At 37.6% G+C, this 16,295-nt stretch overlaps 1 protein-coding gene across 1 annotated transcript; it reads left to right on the top strand.

Moving 5' to 3' along the window:
* The first annotated feature begins 158 nt into the window (after window positions 1–158).
* On the top strand, window positions 159–13,673 carry LOC113055934 (lethal(2) giant larvae protein homolog 2-like). Its single transcript, XM_026222327.1, has 8 exons — window positions 159–392; window positions 9,703–9,835; window positions 10,427–10,524; window positions 11,056–11,137; window positions 11,479–11,594; window positions 12,594–12,754; window positions 13,200–13,363; window positions 13,459–13,673. Exons 2-8 carry the CDS (start codon window positions 9,761–9,763, stop codon window positions 13,645–13,647), a joined length of 885 nt encoding a protein of 294 aa, XP_026078112.1. The 5' UTR covers window positions 159–392; window positions 9,703–9,760; the 3' UTR covers window positions 13,648–13,673.
* The last annotated feature ends 2,622 nt before the right edge of the window (window positions 13,674–16,295 follow it).

Genomic DNA, 16,295 nt, shown 5'->3' with positions numbered 1-16,295 from the left:
TTATTTTTTATTTACCTTTATTTTCAGTGTAATTTTCATTAGACTCTCGTGAATAAAATACATTATTTTATTTACATTTTATGACGGCATAACAAGTATGATGTGTAGCTCTAATGACTTCTGTAGTGTGCGCGCCTGTTGCCCCCTGCTGGCCGCGCGCTGAACTGTCCCGGAAGGCGTTTGTTCAGGGAGGAGCAGTAAGAGCAGCAGGAAACACTTCACTGATAATCCTCAACCACTGAGTCCATACACAGACCTCGAAAGCGAGGTGAACTCAATTCGAGCTTGCTCTTCTTCACCGCCTGCTGGGGTTTTCCTCTTCACCTCAGGATAATTGCGCAAACCCGCTTGAATCGTGGACAGTGCCGGGACATCGGGCCGCGGTGAATCAGGTGAGTCCTGCCCGGGCCCGTCGACTGCTGCCCGGCCACAGGTGTTTCCACTCACCGGCTCTAAAGATGTGTCTCAAAACGTACTGAGATATCTATATAGCGAGCAAACAAATATTCATATAATGTCTACAAATGCTGTCTAGCTAGGAAGCTCAAGAAGTTTTGACTTAACTTACAGCTCTGTGTGAACTTAACATATGTTTTTGTAATGGGGTACAAGCTGTCTGCTGGCAGTTGTTTCCTCTCTTCTTTTGCATTTTGAGTATTGGCAGGTTAACTAATTAATAACGTTCAGTCTAAAACGAAACTAACACCTAGTTGTGACCTTGTTCTCCACTGTTGTCCGCTCTATCATCAAACTCCACCGGTCTGAACAGAGAATGTATTGTTAGTTTCTGGTCACTCCGATCAGCTGCTGCAGCAGATATCTGTCCAGTACTGTCAACATACTGTCGCATACTTTCAACTGTGTGAGTCCAGATGGAGACTAAAATGTCAAACTTAATCTACTAGCATTTTAGCCTATATATATGTGTGTGTGTGTATATATATATGTGTATATATATGTATATATGTATGTGTGTGTGTGTATTTATATATACACAATAAATATACACAGTACACACACAGATATAATGTAAAGAAAACTTTTATTTTGGATGCAATTAATCATTTGACAGCATATATATATATATATATATATATATATATATATATATACACACACATTATCTTTCTGTTTTAGAAACGAGACTATAGTGTCGCACCTGGCTTTGAGTGTAAAGTTGAATTGCTTTGGTAAGGTCTGGGGAATTGGTTGTCCTTGGCATAGATTGGTGGAAGGCCGTCCCACCGGTCTGACAAGTTGAGAATCGAGAATGATAAAGCCTCCACCTTTCATACTCTCATGTTGCTTCACACACAGCCATGTTCCTGATGTCAATGTTTCTCTGATTTGTAATGCAACTAAACTTGAGTCATCAGCCTTCATAGTTAATGTACTTAGCATATGTTTACCAATTTGTGTTGTGCCATAGACAATAGCGAGATTATGAATGGTTGACGTCATCTGTAATTAATCTTGGGTCATTTCGTTCAGTGGCTGCAGAGCCAAATCTGTGATGCTTGTGTTGACACAAGGATTGACCTGAAATACGTGTCAGAGAAAGATGTTTTTGTAATACACAATGTTCAGAAAAAAAATCCACACTTTTAGTCTAGCAGTCTTAAAATTGTTGCCAAAAGACTTAAAAATACACTATCATTCAAAACTTTGGGGTCAGCATGATTTAAAAAAAAAAAATAATTAGCCCACTCAGAGTTTTTGAACATTAGGTATGATTTGCCTTGTTTGATTCAAAGTTAAAGGAAGAATTCAGCCAAAATGGAAAATTAAGCCATAAATTACTTACCCAGAAGTCATTCTAGGTGTATATGACTTTCTACTTTCAGACAACTGTAGTTATTCTAAGGTTAAGTTATTTTCAAGCCGTTTTTGCTTGCTTTTCTGCGGTGAACAAATGTGACAAACGTCATTCTCCCGGAACTGATTCGTTTACACCTCTGAGAGCAAGTTATATTAAAGTGCTTTTACCGGACTTGACACTGGAGCAGTAAATGTCCTGTATCAATTGCCTCAAGTTGATTACCAGTCTGATGTATCACTTTGAGATGTTTGGGTATAAATGTGGTTTTTACACTTCATGGCCCTTCTTAGAGAAGACAGGAAAGGCTTGAGTCCGGGTACTGACATCCTGTGGCAGGACACACCCCATAGTTATAGACAAGATCTTATTTTTACATTTTCACAGAGAGGAAGAGAAGGTAAACAAAGGCTTCTCACTTCCACAGCAACAAACTGTTAGCGTGGGTGATAGCATGTAAGGAGAGATCAGCTTTACAGTGACCATTAAGAATCAGAGGAAGTTCATCCAACAGTTCCTCATCCCGTCCACCTGTTCTTTATTTTTAAGCACTAGTATGGACTTTTGCTGGTTGTCTGACTGGGATGGACAGTTGTGTTTAAACAAAAATGGCTGTCGTCTATGATCTTACCGCCGGTTTAGGACTTTGAAATATATTGAGTATCTGCAATATCATTATAACAGTCTTGACTTAATCACAATACACAGGCCTGTCTACAGAGCTGTGTACTATGCATTGCACTTAGTCGATGATAAACAATTTGTCTTTATGATTTACCTTTTTTTGTTTCCTGACATGCATTGGTTTTTAATATTGCATCATTTTAGAACAGGTATTCTGCTGCATAAATTCCAGCTATAATTGCAAATCATAATAAACAAAGTCTTCAATATTGTTGATTTATATATTTAAGAAATGTGTTTTGTAAAAAAAAACAGTTATTATAACAATTAAAAGCAGGAATATTTTTGACACTTCAGTTGAAAATATAAAATTTTTAAATAATTTAATACTTTTATTAAGTCATTGGATGTTACATTTGATCAAAGTGACAGTAAACACATTCATAATTTTACAAAATATTCTTTATTTTTCAAATGTTCTTTTGTCATCACATCTGGTTGCCACAAGCCCAACGGATGCTCACTCAAGCCGGCCACCGCTCACTCTAGGCCTCCGTGACGCTGTTTTCGTTGAGAAAGCGAACCTACTTCGTGTGGCCTTACAAAAGAGGACACGACTAGAAATCATGTTTATAATGGGTTTTAATGTTTGTCTTGTCGCTCCGGCCAGACAGGGCATCTCAATATGTTAAGGGGTGTAACATTTGTCACACGCTTGAGGTATATATAGCACACGTAGCTTTTTAGACCGATGAGCCTTGTAAAACTCTATGCGTTTCAGAAAGGCGGGGCATAGAGGAGAAACCATCATGTTTCATTACACCAAATACGCAAAATAATGTTCTTTATGGTAGCATCATACGACCCTTTTAAATGCTTTTAAACAATGATAATAGGAATTTTTCTTAAAGGAATACTCCACCCCAAAATGAAAATTTTGTCATTAATCACTTACCCCCATGTCGTTCCAAACCCTTAAAAGCCTGGTTCGTCTTTGGAACACAGTTTATGATATTTGGGATTAAAACAGGGAGGATTGTTAGATAAGTTACAATGTCAAGGTCCAGAAAAGTATGAAAGACATCATTAGAATAGTCCATCAGTGGTTCAACTGTAACGTTATGAAGCGACGAGAATACTTTTTGTAAACGAAGAAAACAAAAATAATGAATTTATACAACAATTCCTTTTGTCTACAGTCTTCTCTGTGTCTCTCCATATTACCTTATGCTGCATATGCTCTTCTGTGTCAACCGCACCAAAAGGATGCTGTTTCTACGTGTATTTAAGCTTTGATTTGAAAGAAAACAGCGCATCCTTGTGGGGCGGGTGATACAGGAGAGCATACGCATCAAATATATCATAAAATAAAATATCTTAAATTGTGTTCTGAAGACAAACAAAGCTTTTACAGGTTTGGAACGACATGGGGGTAAATGATTAATGACAAAATTTTCCTTTTGTGGTGGAGTATCCCTTTAAAGTGCCCCTGTCATTTTGAATATTGCCTTTAAAAAAAAGAGGCTTCCTTCAAATATCCCTGCAACCCAATCTTTTGAACAGTAATGTGCATTTCAAAAGGTAAAATGTGTTTTAAATAATATTGAAAAGTGAATATTTGAACTACTGCAGAAATGCAGTGCTTATTGTTTAGCCCTGATGCACGAGTGTCTGTGTTTATTTAAATGTCAGAACACATTGACTGCTGGTATCCTTAAAAGATCTTTTCAGTACTATACTTGCTCTATCTGTGTCGTCATCTTGTGGCGGTTGAACTGGTTTTCATTTGCATGGTGTTTTCTCCCTCAATCAGGGTGTAGCTGAAGCTTATTTTAGAGCTTGACCTATTTGTACTTGACTGCCTTACTCTTGACCTCAAATATCGTTTAGTGAATTCTTTAGTGATCTTCTACCCATATTGAGTTTAAAAATGGGATGTGCAATTCCTCGATTGCCCAGAATGTCCAACATGACATATTTAACGTGCCATGTGAAACCAGGTTATGCAGCTGAGGGAGAAAGTCTGTGGTGAGTTCACTGACAGTTCCACACTCATGTCAGGGCAGGTTCTCCACTCTTGCCTTCTCTTCTGATCTTTGTTTCCTGTGGGATGCTATGCTCAGAATGTTGTGATGTCACTAGTGATGCGTTAACAGGGTAAGTTTCCTGTCAGACTCCTAATTTGATGCCATCAGAATTATTTCAGGTAGACTTTTTTTCAGTTTAAAATAACTGTATTCTATTCCTGTAATGGAAAAGCTATTTATTTCTCCAGTAATTCAGAAAATATTCTTTTCCATTTCTATTTCAGTGTCTTTGAGTTTTGGTTTTAGGTGCAGTTCTGTTGTTGTGAGCTCTTGTCCTCTGAGGCTATTATTTTAACAGAGGCATCTATGAAATCAAGAAGGGGAACATTCTCTATTGAAAATGGCCATCAGAAACTGAAGCTTTAACACCTGAAATTACATCTGAATTGTTGCTTCTCTTTTTTTAACGATAGCTTTGTGCAACCAGTAATAGAAGCAGGCTATAGGAGTAGTACATATAGTTGCCTCCCGTAATAACAGTCGTCAAATTGGGTGGGACGTTTTGGTTCTGGCACCGTGGCTCAGTTTGTGTTGTGCTGTGTCATGAGAAAGCGTTGTCCGTATCATATTTACTGTGGGTTGGCACAGGCTGTTTTTAAACTAAAAAGCAGTTGACCTCTCCTGACCATAGGGTGCTAATTTCTTGCTGCTATCCTGAGGGTATCAGGCCTGGTCCTGGCTAGTAACACTTTAACGAGCTAGTTGTCAAACGTGTTTGTGTTTGCGTAATATGATGTCACCCCTCACCATGACCTTTAACAGAGGAATCTCTAAGCATATTGATTCTTCAGCAGTATCACTGTTAACTTCAGGGTAGGGCTGGGAGAAATGGCCAAAAAAATTATCACAAGAAAATTTTCGGTATCCGTCGATACGATAAATATCAAATCTTTATTTCTTTCAAGTTTAAAACAGAGTTTTGCTTCTAAGTGAAAGTTGCAGAAAACAAAACATTAATTGTGGGTTTTAAACTACTCTTTATAGTCAGAGCATGACAAACATGTCACACTTTTGAATTCTTTACACTTTTCCAGTCATTTTTCCTTAAAATGAATATCTTAAAAGAAAAAAATATTTCTTAGTTTCTGCATGTTCTAATGAGTGATATTGTTTCAAATCATGAAATCATGTTTGTGTTGCCTGACTTTGATGCATATCTTCAGCAGTTTGCAGTACAGGCTGCAATATTTAATATAACTTTTTTTTTAGTTTTTTCTCTTAGAAATGCACATTTGACGGGTGCTCGAGTTGGCAGTAGTAGTAGCTTGAGTAAGGATGCAGATGTAAATCTATGTTCATTATTAAAAACAGTAACATCTGTAAAAATCGTAACAACTTAATTTCAATTCTGACTGTTTTATTAAAATTAACCATTGGTCTTCCAGTATTGTTTCTGGTTATTTGTATGAAAGTCTAAATACATTTAGTATTAATGCACAAATGCTATAGCTTAATCACAAAAAATACTGTTATTATATTCCATTATTCCTTAAATACATTTAAAACATGTCTATATTAATGATTTAATAAAATTTGATAATAATATATACAATAATTATCGTTGTTGTATTATCGCCCAGCCCTACTGCAGTTGTTTCAGAATAGCCTTTCTAAAAAAAGCTTTAAGGGGGTTTTTGTGCTTTAGTAATTTAGCTCTCCGAGCTTAAGCATCAATACCATACAAGGACCTAAATTTTGAAAAACATTTAGCTCTTTGTATGGTGTGGATAGTTAAACAAACCTGTAACCCTACGTATAGGACTGGGCATAACTTGTCCCACACTTTTTGAGCTTTTTAATACTCAGTTTAAGAAAAATAAAATTTCCCACTGTTATTTTCACCTGACAGATGATAAAACAGGTCCTTAAATTCCCTTGCACCTGCCGTTGGTGAGATCTTCCTTTAAATTGGTATTTATCGGTATGCAATAACTACTACTTGGTTTGTAACTAACTTCCTTTCAGTGAAACGATATAAAGTTTCCATTTATAATAATTTTGATATACATTTAATAAAACAATTTCTTTTAATGATATGAACAAAATGATCATTTTTATTAATTGGAAAATGTGCCATTTCGAAAATGAAAAATCTGTATGTAAAAATCTAGATTTTACTGCTTGATAATCATATACCATAATTTTCAGCCATACTTTGGCGATGTTTTCATGTTTTAGAGTTGCAGTTTAATCAATACTTCCTCTGCTATGACATAAATGTACCATGTCATTTTATATTCCACTGCCATGAATCTGTCGTCTATGTGGTTGAACTGATTACGCCAAGCATTTCTGTGGCGGCTGCTTAGATCCACATACCATTTCTCCTTAAAGTCTATGAATTCTCCACACAAGCCTCCTACTACCCTTAATTTAGATAAGCTACAGCCACTACTCCCACATCAATGCCACACATGCACCTCCGCCATAATTCCTCCCAGCAGGATTCAAAACAAAACAGTTTATTTTTTAACTTGGGATTTAATGGATGGAGGTGTAATATTGATCTTTGAGGACAGAATTCTCTGAAGCTGCTTTACGCAAGGCTCCCAATGATCAATGTGGTGATCAGGGAGATGGAGCTGGTTTTGGTCCCTCTGGCCTCTTTAGTTTGTTAATGAATTGCGTCTTTTCTCCCGTCCTCACTCCATTCCAGCTCTCCTGCTGAGAGTTTTCTCTCATAAAGCCAAGCTCACTCTTAAGTAGAAGACCTCCCACTTTACCATTGTCCCTTAAGCTAAGCTTTACAGACTCTCTCTTTTTTGTGTTTAGTTTGTTGACTGGTTCCTTCAAGGTTCTGTAAAAATAAGGAAATGGGAGCTCTTTTCCTTCTCTGGAAGCGTTTGTAGACACATGCTTGATGACTAAACGTTCTTGGCTAATAATGTCGATAATCATAGAAATATGTGTCTGAGCCGAGTGGGGCAACTGAGTCACTGGGAAGGTTATGCTTGGAAGGAAAAACATTTTCTTTTCCTGTTGATATGCTGATGTGATCAGCCTCGACAAAGTGTTATAATTTATCAGGGCATTCTTGTCTAGAAACGCTCTCAGGGCAGTTCTAATAAGATGTGATGTTAATGTTACCTGGATATGTCACTCTTAATGCAGTTCTTATTGTAATTTAATCAATGTCAAAGACTGACTGAATGTTTTTCTTGTTTTGATTGCCTACGTCCTGTTAGCCTTATTTCCTGCAGAATTTCTCTTTGCTTGCTGATACTGAGGCTACATCCACACAAAGCCAGAGCTTTCCCTATCTGACCCCCCCCCCATCTCAAGAAATAACTGTGTCCACACGAAACCCCCCAAAAAACTATGTATTATACATGTGGTGCTGTAATTCTGCCACAGAGATACACTAAAAAGAAGACGACTTCAACTATGTGTATAAACCTTGCTTGCGGTATACAAACGAACATGGAACAATACATTTATTAATCGGTGTTAATGTTAGTTAATAAAAAGACAATTGTTCAGTGTTTGTTCATGTTTTGGTTGCTGTTACATGATGTAGCGGTGTCTGACTAGGGGCGAGACGTGGGCTGATGACGTCATCATTTCAGAAAATATACGGATTCGCTAGCCACATGAAAACTTAAAGGTTGCATTTTCAGATTTATCCACTCTGGGACCCAGTTTCAAAAAATAATCTGTTTCACTCCAAAAAAAAACAGATCCGTGTGGACGAAATGCCTATGCATTATGCAATACAAAATCTATGCTTATATACAGTAGCAAATCGCGTCTCTGTGTGAACGGGGTGTATGTGTTTTATGTATACACACTTTTGCATGCATGAAGTTATGATATCTTCTCCTTATTATCATGTACCATGGTAACCATCATTTCTGTAGTATAGGAAGTTTTTTTTAATTCTCTTATGCTCATGAAGACTGCATTTACAATAAAAGTACAATAAAAAAAATATTTTGTGAAATATATAAATTTTAACTTTTATTTTTCAGTATTTTTAAAACAATTAATTGTTCTGATGGCAAAGCTGAATTTTCAGCCGATTTGATGCTCAAGAAAAGTTTATTATCAATGTTGAAAACAGTTTAATGTATTTGTGGAAACCATGTTTTTTTAGGTTTCTTTGATACATAGGAAAAAAATTTGTAAAATTTTGAATATGCTTACTATCACTTTTGAATAAAAGTATTAATTCCTTTAAAAAAAAAATACTGAGCTCAGAGTTTTGAATAGTAGTGTATTGTACCATAAAACGGTGTGGGCTGAGTTATGTGCTGAAGTTTATTACTTCAGTTTCGAGTTAGGGTTAGCTGTGAACAAACATGAGTTATAATAAATATGATGCTTGCTTTGTTACCGTGGTAAAATTGTTTTTATGGGGCATTAAATGGAGCATAATAGCCAATAGTGACTTTCTGTTTCCACCCACAACAAATCCAAACAGTTTCAAGCTTCAGGTGAGATAAACTCCTGTTACAGGTTATTGTGTATTGTTATAGGCTGAGTGGTCACTTTAAAGCAAAGCATGTAGCAGCCCTCCTTATTCTGTCCATTTAAAAGAGGTTCTTTCTGGCTTCCCCAGAGCAACAGGTGTTTTCATCAAGGTGCTGTTTGCTCAGATGAGGGGAGGGACTGTAATAGTTTAGCTCCAAACAAAAGCTGCTTCAGTCAGGACTGCAGAGATCCACAATTTCCCTGTGGGGGCTGGGCAGAAAGAGCGAAAGAGAAGAATCAGGAGCGGTGAGGGGGTGTAGTTTCAGTCAAACAGCACACAACTCCTTCCTTGGAATTCCTGATCCTATCAGATCCCTTTTTTTTCTTTTTTCCTTTTAAGTGGAATGCACACACAACCCTGTGCAAAGTCTGTTTAGGTTATGCACCCTTTACATTGCTTCAGTTTGTGTCTTTTTATAGGCATAGTTCACCCAAAAAATAAAAATGGTCACCCTTATGTCATTCCTAAGCTGTATGACTGAATTTGTTGTGTGAAAAGCAGTAGAAGCTGGATAATGCTCTTTTTCATACACTGACTATGAATGGGTGACCACAGCTGTAAAAAGCAGTAAATTATGAGTGAATGGTCACTTTAAGTCTTGATTATTCCCCTTTGTTGTTGTCGCTATACAGAAGTGTAATGTTTTTACACTATTTGGTTTTATTTTTGTCTGAAAAGCCTCTTTACCCCTCCTCTCATGTCAGGTGGCTGAGGAGAAGCGGTGAGAGAGGGCAGCGTGAGGTCCCTGTTCGTCCAGGGACGATGAAGAGGTTCAGGCGTCATGGGCATGAGTCTCAGAAGGACAAACACAAACAGGATCTCTATCAGTTCAACAAGGTGATCAAGCACATATCTTCTGTTGGAAGTTTGTTTTGCTATTACACATACACAAGACTGGTTTTGTGCTATTTTCATAGGAGCTCTCTTGCTGACTATTTTTGATTTTATAATTAGTAAACAAATTTTTTATAATAATTTTCTGGCATTTGATGTATTTTATGTAAATTATAATCCACATTTTTGAACAAACTCGGAGCAGAGTTCATGTGAAGCAGCATTTACTGTAATCAGAGATGCTCGGAGACACTGAAAACACTGGATCATGAGGTGCTCGCGTATAAAAGAGCACAGTGCTGTGTTTCACTGCATGTTTTTATTTAGATAATGTATTTACTTTAACGATGAAATCATAGCCTTTTTAACCATAATCCAATTTTGGTGTGATCCCATGCCCAATTTGCCCAAAGATTGGGATCTTTAAAGGCACCATAGTTGTATATGTTCCATTTTGGAACAGACTTTGAAATCATGTGACTATGATGTCTCTAAAATGTAAGCTGCCCATTTAGTAAGTGTTTACCAGAGCCAATGTGTATAAGACCTATAATATAACATTTCATACTCTCATTTCTCCCCTTTCTGGTTTAGACTGTAGAACATGGCTTCCCCCATCAGCCCAGTGCTCTGGGATTCAGCCCCAGCCTGGATCTCCTGGCCATCGGTACCAGATCAGGAGCAATCAAACTGTATCCTTCAACAAACAGAAGACATTTCCACATTTTGGGTTATTTGATCTGTGTATAGCATAACTCTTTTGACTAGAATGATCACATTCCATTCCCCTGTCTCTGAACCCCGAGAGCAGAGTGACTACAATGTGACCTGATGAGAATGTACTGAGATTTCCTGTAGTTTTATGTGTATTCCTGATTTCCTGTAATCTCGTGGTTGTCTAGTGGCTCATTGGAACACACCCATCATGCAGGTATATTGAAAGGCGTAATAGTTTATATTAGTTCGTAGCGCTTAGAATGCATGTTCATGTAAAAACAATTTTCCCATACTATTGCGTAATTTCTCTGTTAGTCATTCACAGAAGAGAAAATAAAAGAAATGAATAACTGGTATGTGGCCAACATTGTGTGTCTGGTATTTAATAGTTATTTTTTTGTAATTGAATATATTTTATGTATTTATTTTTTAAACATTTTTTTACTTGCCACAAAAACAAGGTGCTGTGTGAATGGTTGGCATGCGTTTCCTTAACCAGTTCTCAGGTATGGATCTCCAGGTGTGGAGTTCATGGGACTGCACGACGAGAATGCAGCAGTTACACAAGTGCACTTCCTGCCAAACCAGGTACAGCTTTAAACTTCAATCCTGATTCCTTTTGATCTCACCTGAATTTTTTTTTTTTTTTTTTTTTTTTTTATTCAATCTTTGGGATTCGGTTTTCAGTGAATCATCAGTGGGTTTGGGTGAGGTTGTTAAAAACATGTTATTAAATTTAAAATTAGGGGGTGTATCAATAAAATATGATATAGTGGTATGGGTTTTTATATCACATTAGCTGTATATATATGATTTAAACATACATTATCCTGAATTAAATACATTTCTTTATATCTTCTTTTTTATTTGAAAAAAAAAGTAGATGTTGGTTTTGATTTTGTCCTTTTATTTATTAAATTTTTTTGTAGGTGGAGATGGTAACATTACTCGATGACAACAGTCTGCACATGTGGACGCTTCAGGCCCATAACGGCATGTCTGAGTTGCTTGAAATAGGACGTTTCACTCTCTCTGGTCCACCTGGGTGAGTCGGGAACACACACCTCAATCTAATAATCTGATGTTTTTATGAACCTGCTGGTATGTTCATGCACACACACCCAAAGAATGAGACATGAGCATTGACTCACACTGAACCAGACATGACTGATGCTCACTTGTGCTCTGAATCCATACATAGATGTACACTTACCGTCAGCTGACTTCCATGATTAAAAGTAGCCTTTTTGCAGCCTATGATGTCATATCCTGTCCTCCCATGAATGATTATTTTTCCTAATACTTTTGTTATTATCCAGTAACAAGTGACAGGACATCATGATCTCTCAGGCTGCATACGAAATCGCATACTCACTGAGTAGGTCTTTATACTAGTTTGAATGTAATCCAGATGTACAATATTCATCATGTTGTCAGTGTCACATGACCTACTAGCGTCAGTTACGTTGCTTCACTGCCATTCACAAATCTGATCCTGTGCCATCATGCAATAGAAAGGTTTCCACCAGATACGAACTTCTTGTCAAATAGTAGGCTTTCCAGGAATTTTTGCCTTCTGTTTTATGAATACTGTAAATTTGTACATATAACTGTTTCACATACCGTTCACCTGCTATATAATATGGAAGTATGCATTTTCAGATGCAGTCTTGGATTTTGTATCTGTTTTGTCATGCTGGGTAGCCCTGAAATATCATTAGTCTCATCACCCACTTCACATAGCAGCATATTAAACATCAGATATTTTCTGATGGAGCCACATTTGTATGAAATTTGTAATCATGATTTTTTTGTATATTTATATTGTCTTGTATTTATGCCTAAAAAGAGTATAACGTATTATAAGAATATAATTATAATTAAAATATTAAGATGCATTTTTTTTTATAAAAAATTATTTATATGCCTTAAAATATGCCAGCATACAGTTTTTATCCAATGTCTAATCCAAGTTTAACTGAAAAAAAAAAAAAAATCACTAGTGCTTTGATTTTGACCCCCTTGTGATGCCAAATATTGACAGAGCCCCTCCCAGTGTTAACGCGGGTCACTGCCGTCCTGGCACACTCATCGGGCGAGCTGCTGCTGCTGGGCACGGAGGGAGGACATGTGTTTGTTGTGGAAGTGCCAGGCTTTCAGAGAGCTGGAGGAGAACAACATCAGCGTGGAGAATGTACAGAACAGGTCAGACATGTTTGATCTGAATTGCAAGGGCCATTCTTTCATTATTATATATTATTCTTAATGGATAACACACAGCTGGCTTTAAATGTTGGGTTTGTACATATTAAAGTGCATATTATATGTCTAATCATAATATAAAGTGTTTGAGACATCTTCTGCATCAATAGGGTTAACATAAATACATGTTCGGTCACTTTACATATGAACACTGTATTTCAAGGCAAGAGATTAAAATTACCATATTTAATAGACTTACGTAACTTTGATCTGTGACCCGATGTCCCTCAGTTTTAATCTCTTGGTTCATTTTGCCTATATACACATACAGCATACATTCTTTAAATAGTTTCAGTGGAATGGTATTATGCAACAGTTTCGCATTCCTGAGACTACTATAACAGTTACTCTTTGTGATCGCTGATCTGTTCACTGCTACTTTTCCCAGAATTCCAGAGGATTATGTTGGCCGCAGAAATCTGGAGTGTGTGGAGACTCTGCATGAAAAACCCGCTCAACCCAAGGCAGGTGCTGATTGGCTACAGCCGAGGCCTGATGGTACTGTGGGATCTGGACAGGCAGCGTCCCATCCAGCACTTTCTCGGCACACAGGTACCGTATACTGCAGTTTCGTCACTTAAGCCCTGAACTCTTAGAGGATTTAGTTTTTAAGAAGAAGCTTGTCTCTCTCTCTGTGTCCTGTACAGCAACTAGAGAGTGTTTGGTGGATGGAGGACGGTGTGAACATACTCAGTTCACATAGTGATGGGAGCTACTGCCAATGGGACAGTGACCGGCGAGGATCCACAAAACAGAGCCTGAGAAACAGGAGACGCCGTATGGTGAGACCACTTTACCGGAACGACTTGTGTTCCAAAACCTACAAAAGAATATAAAAAAAAATCTCACTGACATCAAACTTTTGAATGCAGTCTTGAATTCATGAGGTTCACCAGTAAAGTTTCACCCTTGTACAATGTGGGGGAAAAATTATGAAAATGAAATCCTTTTCAAAATTATAAACATAATAACATTTTCAATTAAGCAGTTTAATAAAGGAAATTCACTGACCATAAGTTTACTGGGAAGTTTGGAAAAATTCGAATCTGGGTCCTTGTAGTCTCCTACCTACAGAATTAGCATCCTATCTGTCAAAAGGTGGAATCATCATGTTGTTGCCTACCATTTGATGCCTAATATTACACCTAAAATGCTTGCTGCTTAGGCAGCTCACTAGGTTTTGGAACAACGCCTCTGTTATCCTCATGTAAAATGTGTTCATACTGAACTGATCTGTAATTACTTCTTCGTGAACAATCTCTTCAAACAGGTGCCTTCCCCTGTAAGGCCATATCCAAAATAATACAGCTGCCATCAAAACCAAGGGTGAGTATTGTTTATTAGGCCATACTGTACTGCGAGTGTTCACTCGCTGATGCTGAGACAGTAGTGTTTGCTTGTGGTGTCATTAACCCAGAGTGCTTCACTATGACTCAAACCGCCTGGTTAATATTTAAACCTTCCATAGACGTTCATATGGTCCTGCTCGACTGTAGGGATTCTCCATCTGACTTTTCTTTTACTGCTAATCTCCACAGACTATTTTATCATACTGTCCCTTATATTTCCTGTTGCTTTATCATCTTTTTTTCTTTTTTGAAACCACTGATTTGGAAAGATCTGAAAGAGCCAAGGAGAGTTTGTCATGTAAATACTTCCTTATCCAAAGTAATGTCTTCTGTCCTCTCATCCCCCAGTCCCCCATTCCTCATCTTCAGCGGAGGGATGCGAGGGCCAGTTACGGGGACAGACACTGCATCTCCGTCATCCACAGCAAAAACCACGAGGCGCTGGACTTCACCTCAGCGCATTATCGACTTCTTCGTCATTCGCGAGGAGAGAACCACAAAGGTAGAGAGATTGCTTCCAAAAACATCCACTTGTACAACTATTTAACTTTTTATCTGAGCTGCAATAGGTCTAAATGGGTGTTTGTTCCCAGGTGAGCCGAGCGCTCTTGTGGTTTTAGTGGAAGAGGAGCTGGTTGTGGTGGATCTGCAGAGTGAGGGTGGCCCGTCATCCAGACGCCATACCTGGTGCCATTACACTGTTCAGCAATTACCTGCTCGCACCACGTCTCCTCCATCCCGCTCAAACTGTGGGAGAGAGTGCAAGCTGCAGGAGCCCTGCAGAATACACACTACTCCAAGAAGGTATGAAACCTTATGCCCCACTAAACCAGAACCTGACTTCCTGAGACCTGAGTATAAAGTTGCATCATTCCAAAAATACGTCATGATGAGGAAAAAAACATATAAGTCGCACTGGACTATAAGTCGCATTTATTTAGAACCAAGAACCAAGAGAAAACATTACCGTCTCCAGCCGCGAGAGGGCGCTCTGTCTCCAGTGTAGACTGCATGAGCACTGAGCAGCATAGAGCGCCCTCAGCGGCTGGAGACGGTAATGTTTTCTCTTGGTTCATTTCTCTCGGTTCTCTCGGTCATGTCAATTAATTTTGATAAATAAGTCGCACCTGACTATAAGTCGCAGGACCAGCCAAACTATGAAAAAAAAGTTCACTTACTGGGTTAAATGTTAACTGCTGTTGCCTTCAGAACACTTCAACTATGTCAAGTGTTGTTGTGATGATTTCTGTTTGGCAGCACCACAGATAACTTTAATTACTGACATAGATATCTATTGAGCCATTCGATTCTTGTTTTTGTCAATCTGTCTTTTGTAGCCTTGGCCTATAATTGGAGGCCAGAATCTTGCCCCAGACCCTCCCAGAGAGACTTGCTCCTGACAGGGTGAGTAGACCTATGTAAGCTAATGCTGTCGATCTTAGTGTGATCTTGCACAGCCTTGAATTCACTGGTTTCCTTGTAAAGTGTCAGCTTGCAAAATATTGGAAACCATTCTGTACCTAATTATAAGCATGTTTTTTTTTTTTTACAGCCAGTAAGTTGTCTTATGTTTGATATTGTATTTTGTATAATTGTAATAAATATAGTTTAAAAAAATGCTTACTGGTAAAAAAAAAAAAATTACACTTGTTTTTTGAAGACTACACTTGAATGTGCATGATACAAACATACATTTTTATAATTCATGACTGAAAACATTTTTGTAACATGATTTGAATTAAAATGGGTTTTTGAATGATGAATTTTGAGATTTTATGTTTTCAAGTGATATATAGCTTCTGATTATTTCTAAAATGTGATAGAGAAAGGCAACGAGGAAGTCTTTTTTTTTTTTAAACGAAGGTCAAAGCTCTTTTGTAATGTAGATTTCTGAGGGTGCACTCTTGTCATAAATTCATCTATTACTTTTCCTACATAATTTTTTACAAAAAATATGGGTAAAATATATATTTAGGAGTCTTAGACCTTTCCACGATATGTAGTTTGTCAAGATTAGATTAGATTTGATTGTAATATAGTATAGTCAACGTAGGCGTCCCGTATACGGGACGGGGTGACATTTAACAGATTAAGTGTCTTGTGCTCACTAAGACTGCATTTTCTTATTTTAAAAA

The sequence above is a fragment of the Carassius auratus genome, chromosome 37 (genome assembly GCF_003368295.1).
Source record: "Carassius auratus strain Wakin chromosome 37, ASM336829v1, whole genome shotgun sequence".
NCBI lineage: Eukaryota > Metazoa > Chordata > Actinopteri > Cypriniformes > Cyprinidae > Carassius > Carassius auratus.
Note: the sequence above shows the minus strand (reverse complement) of the source record. Positions and strands in the feature narration are given on the sequence as shown.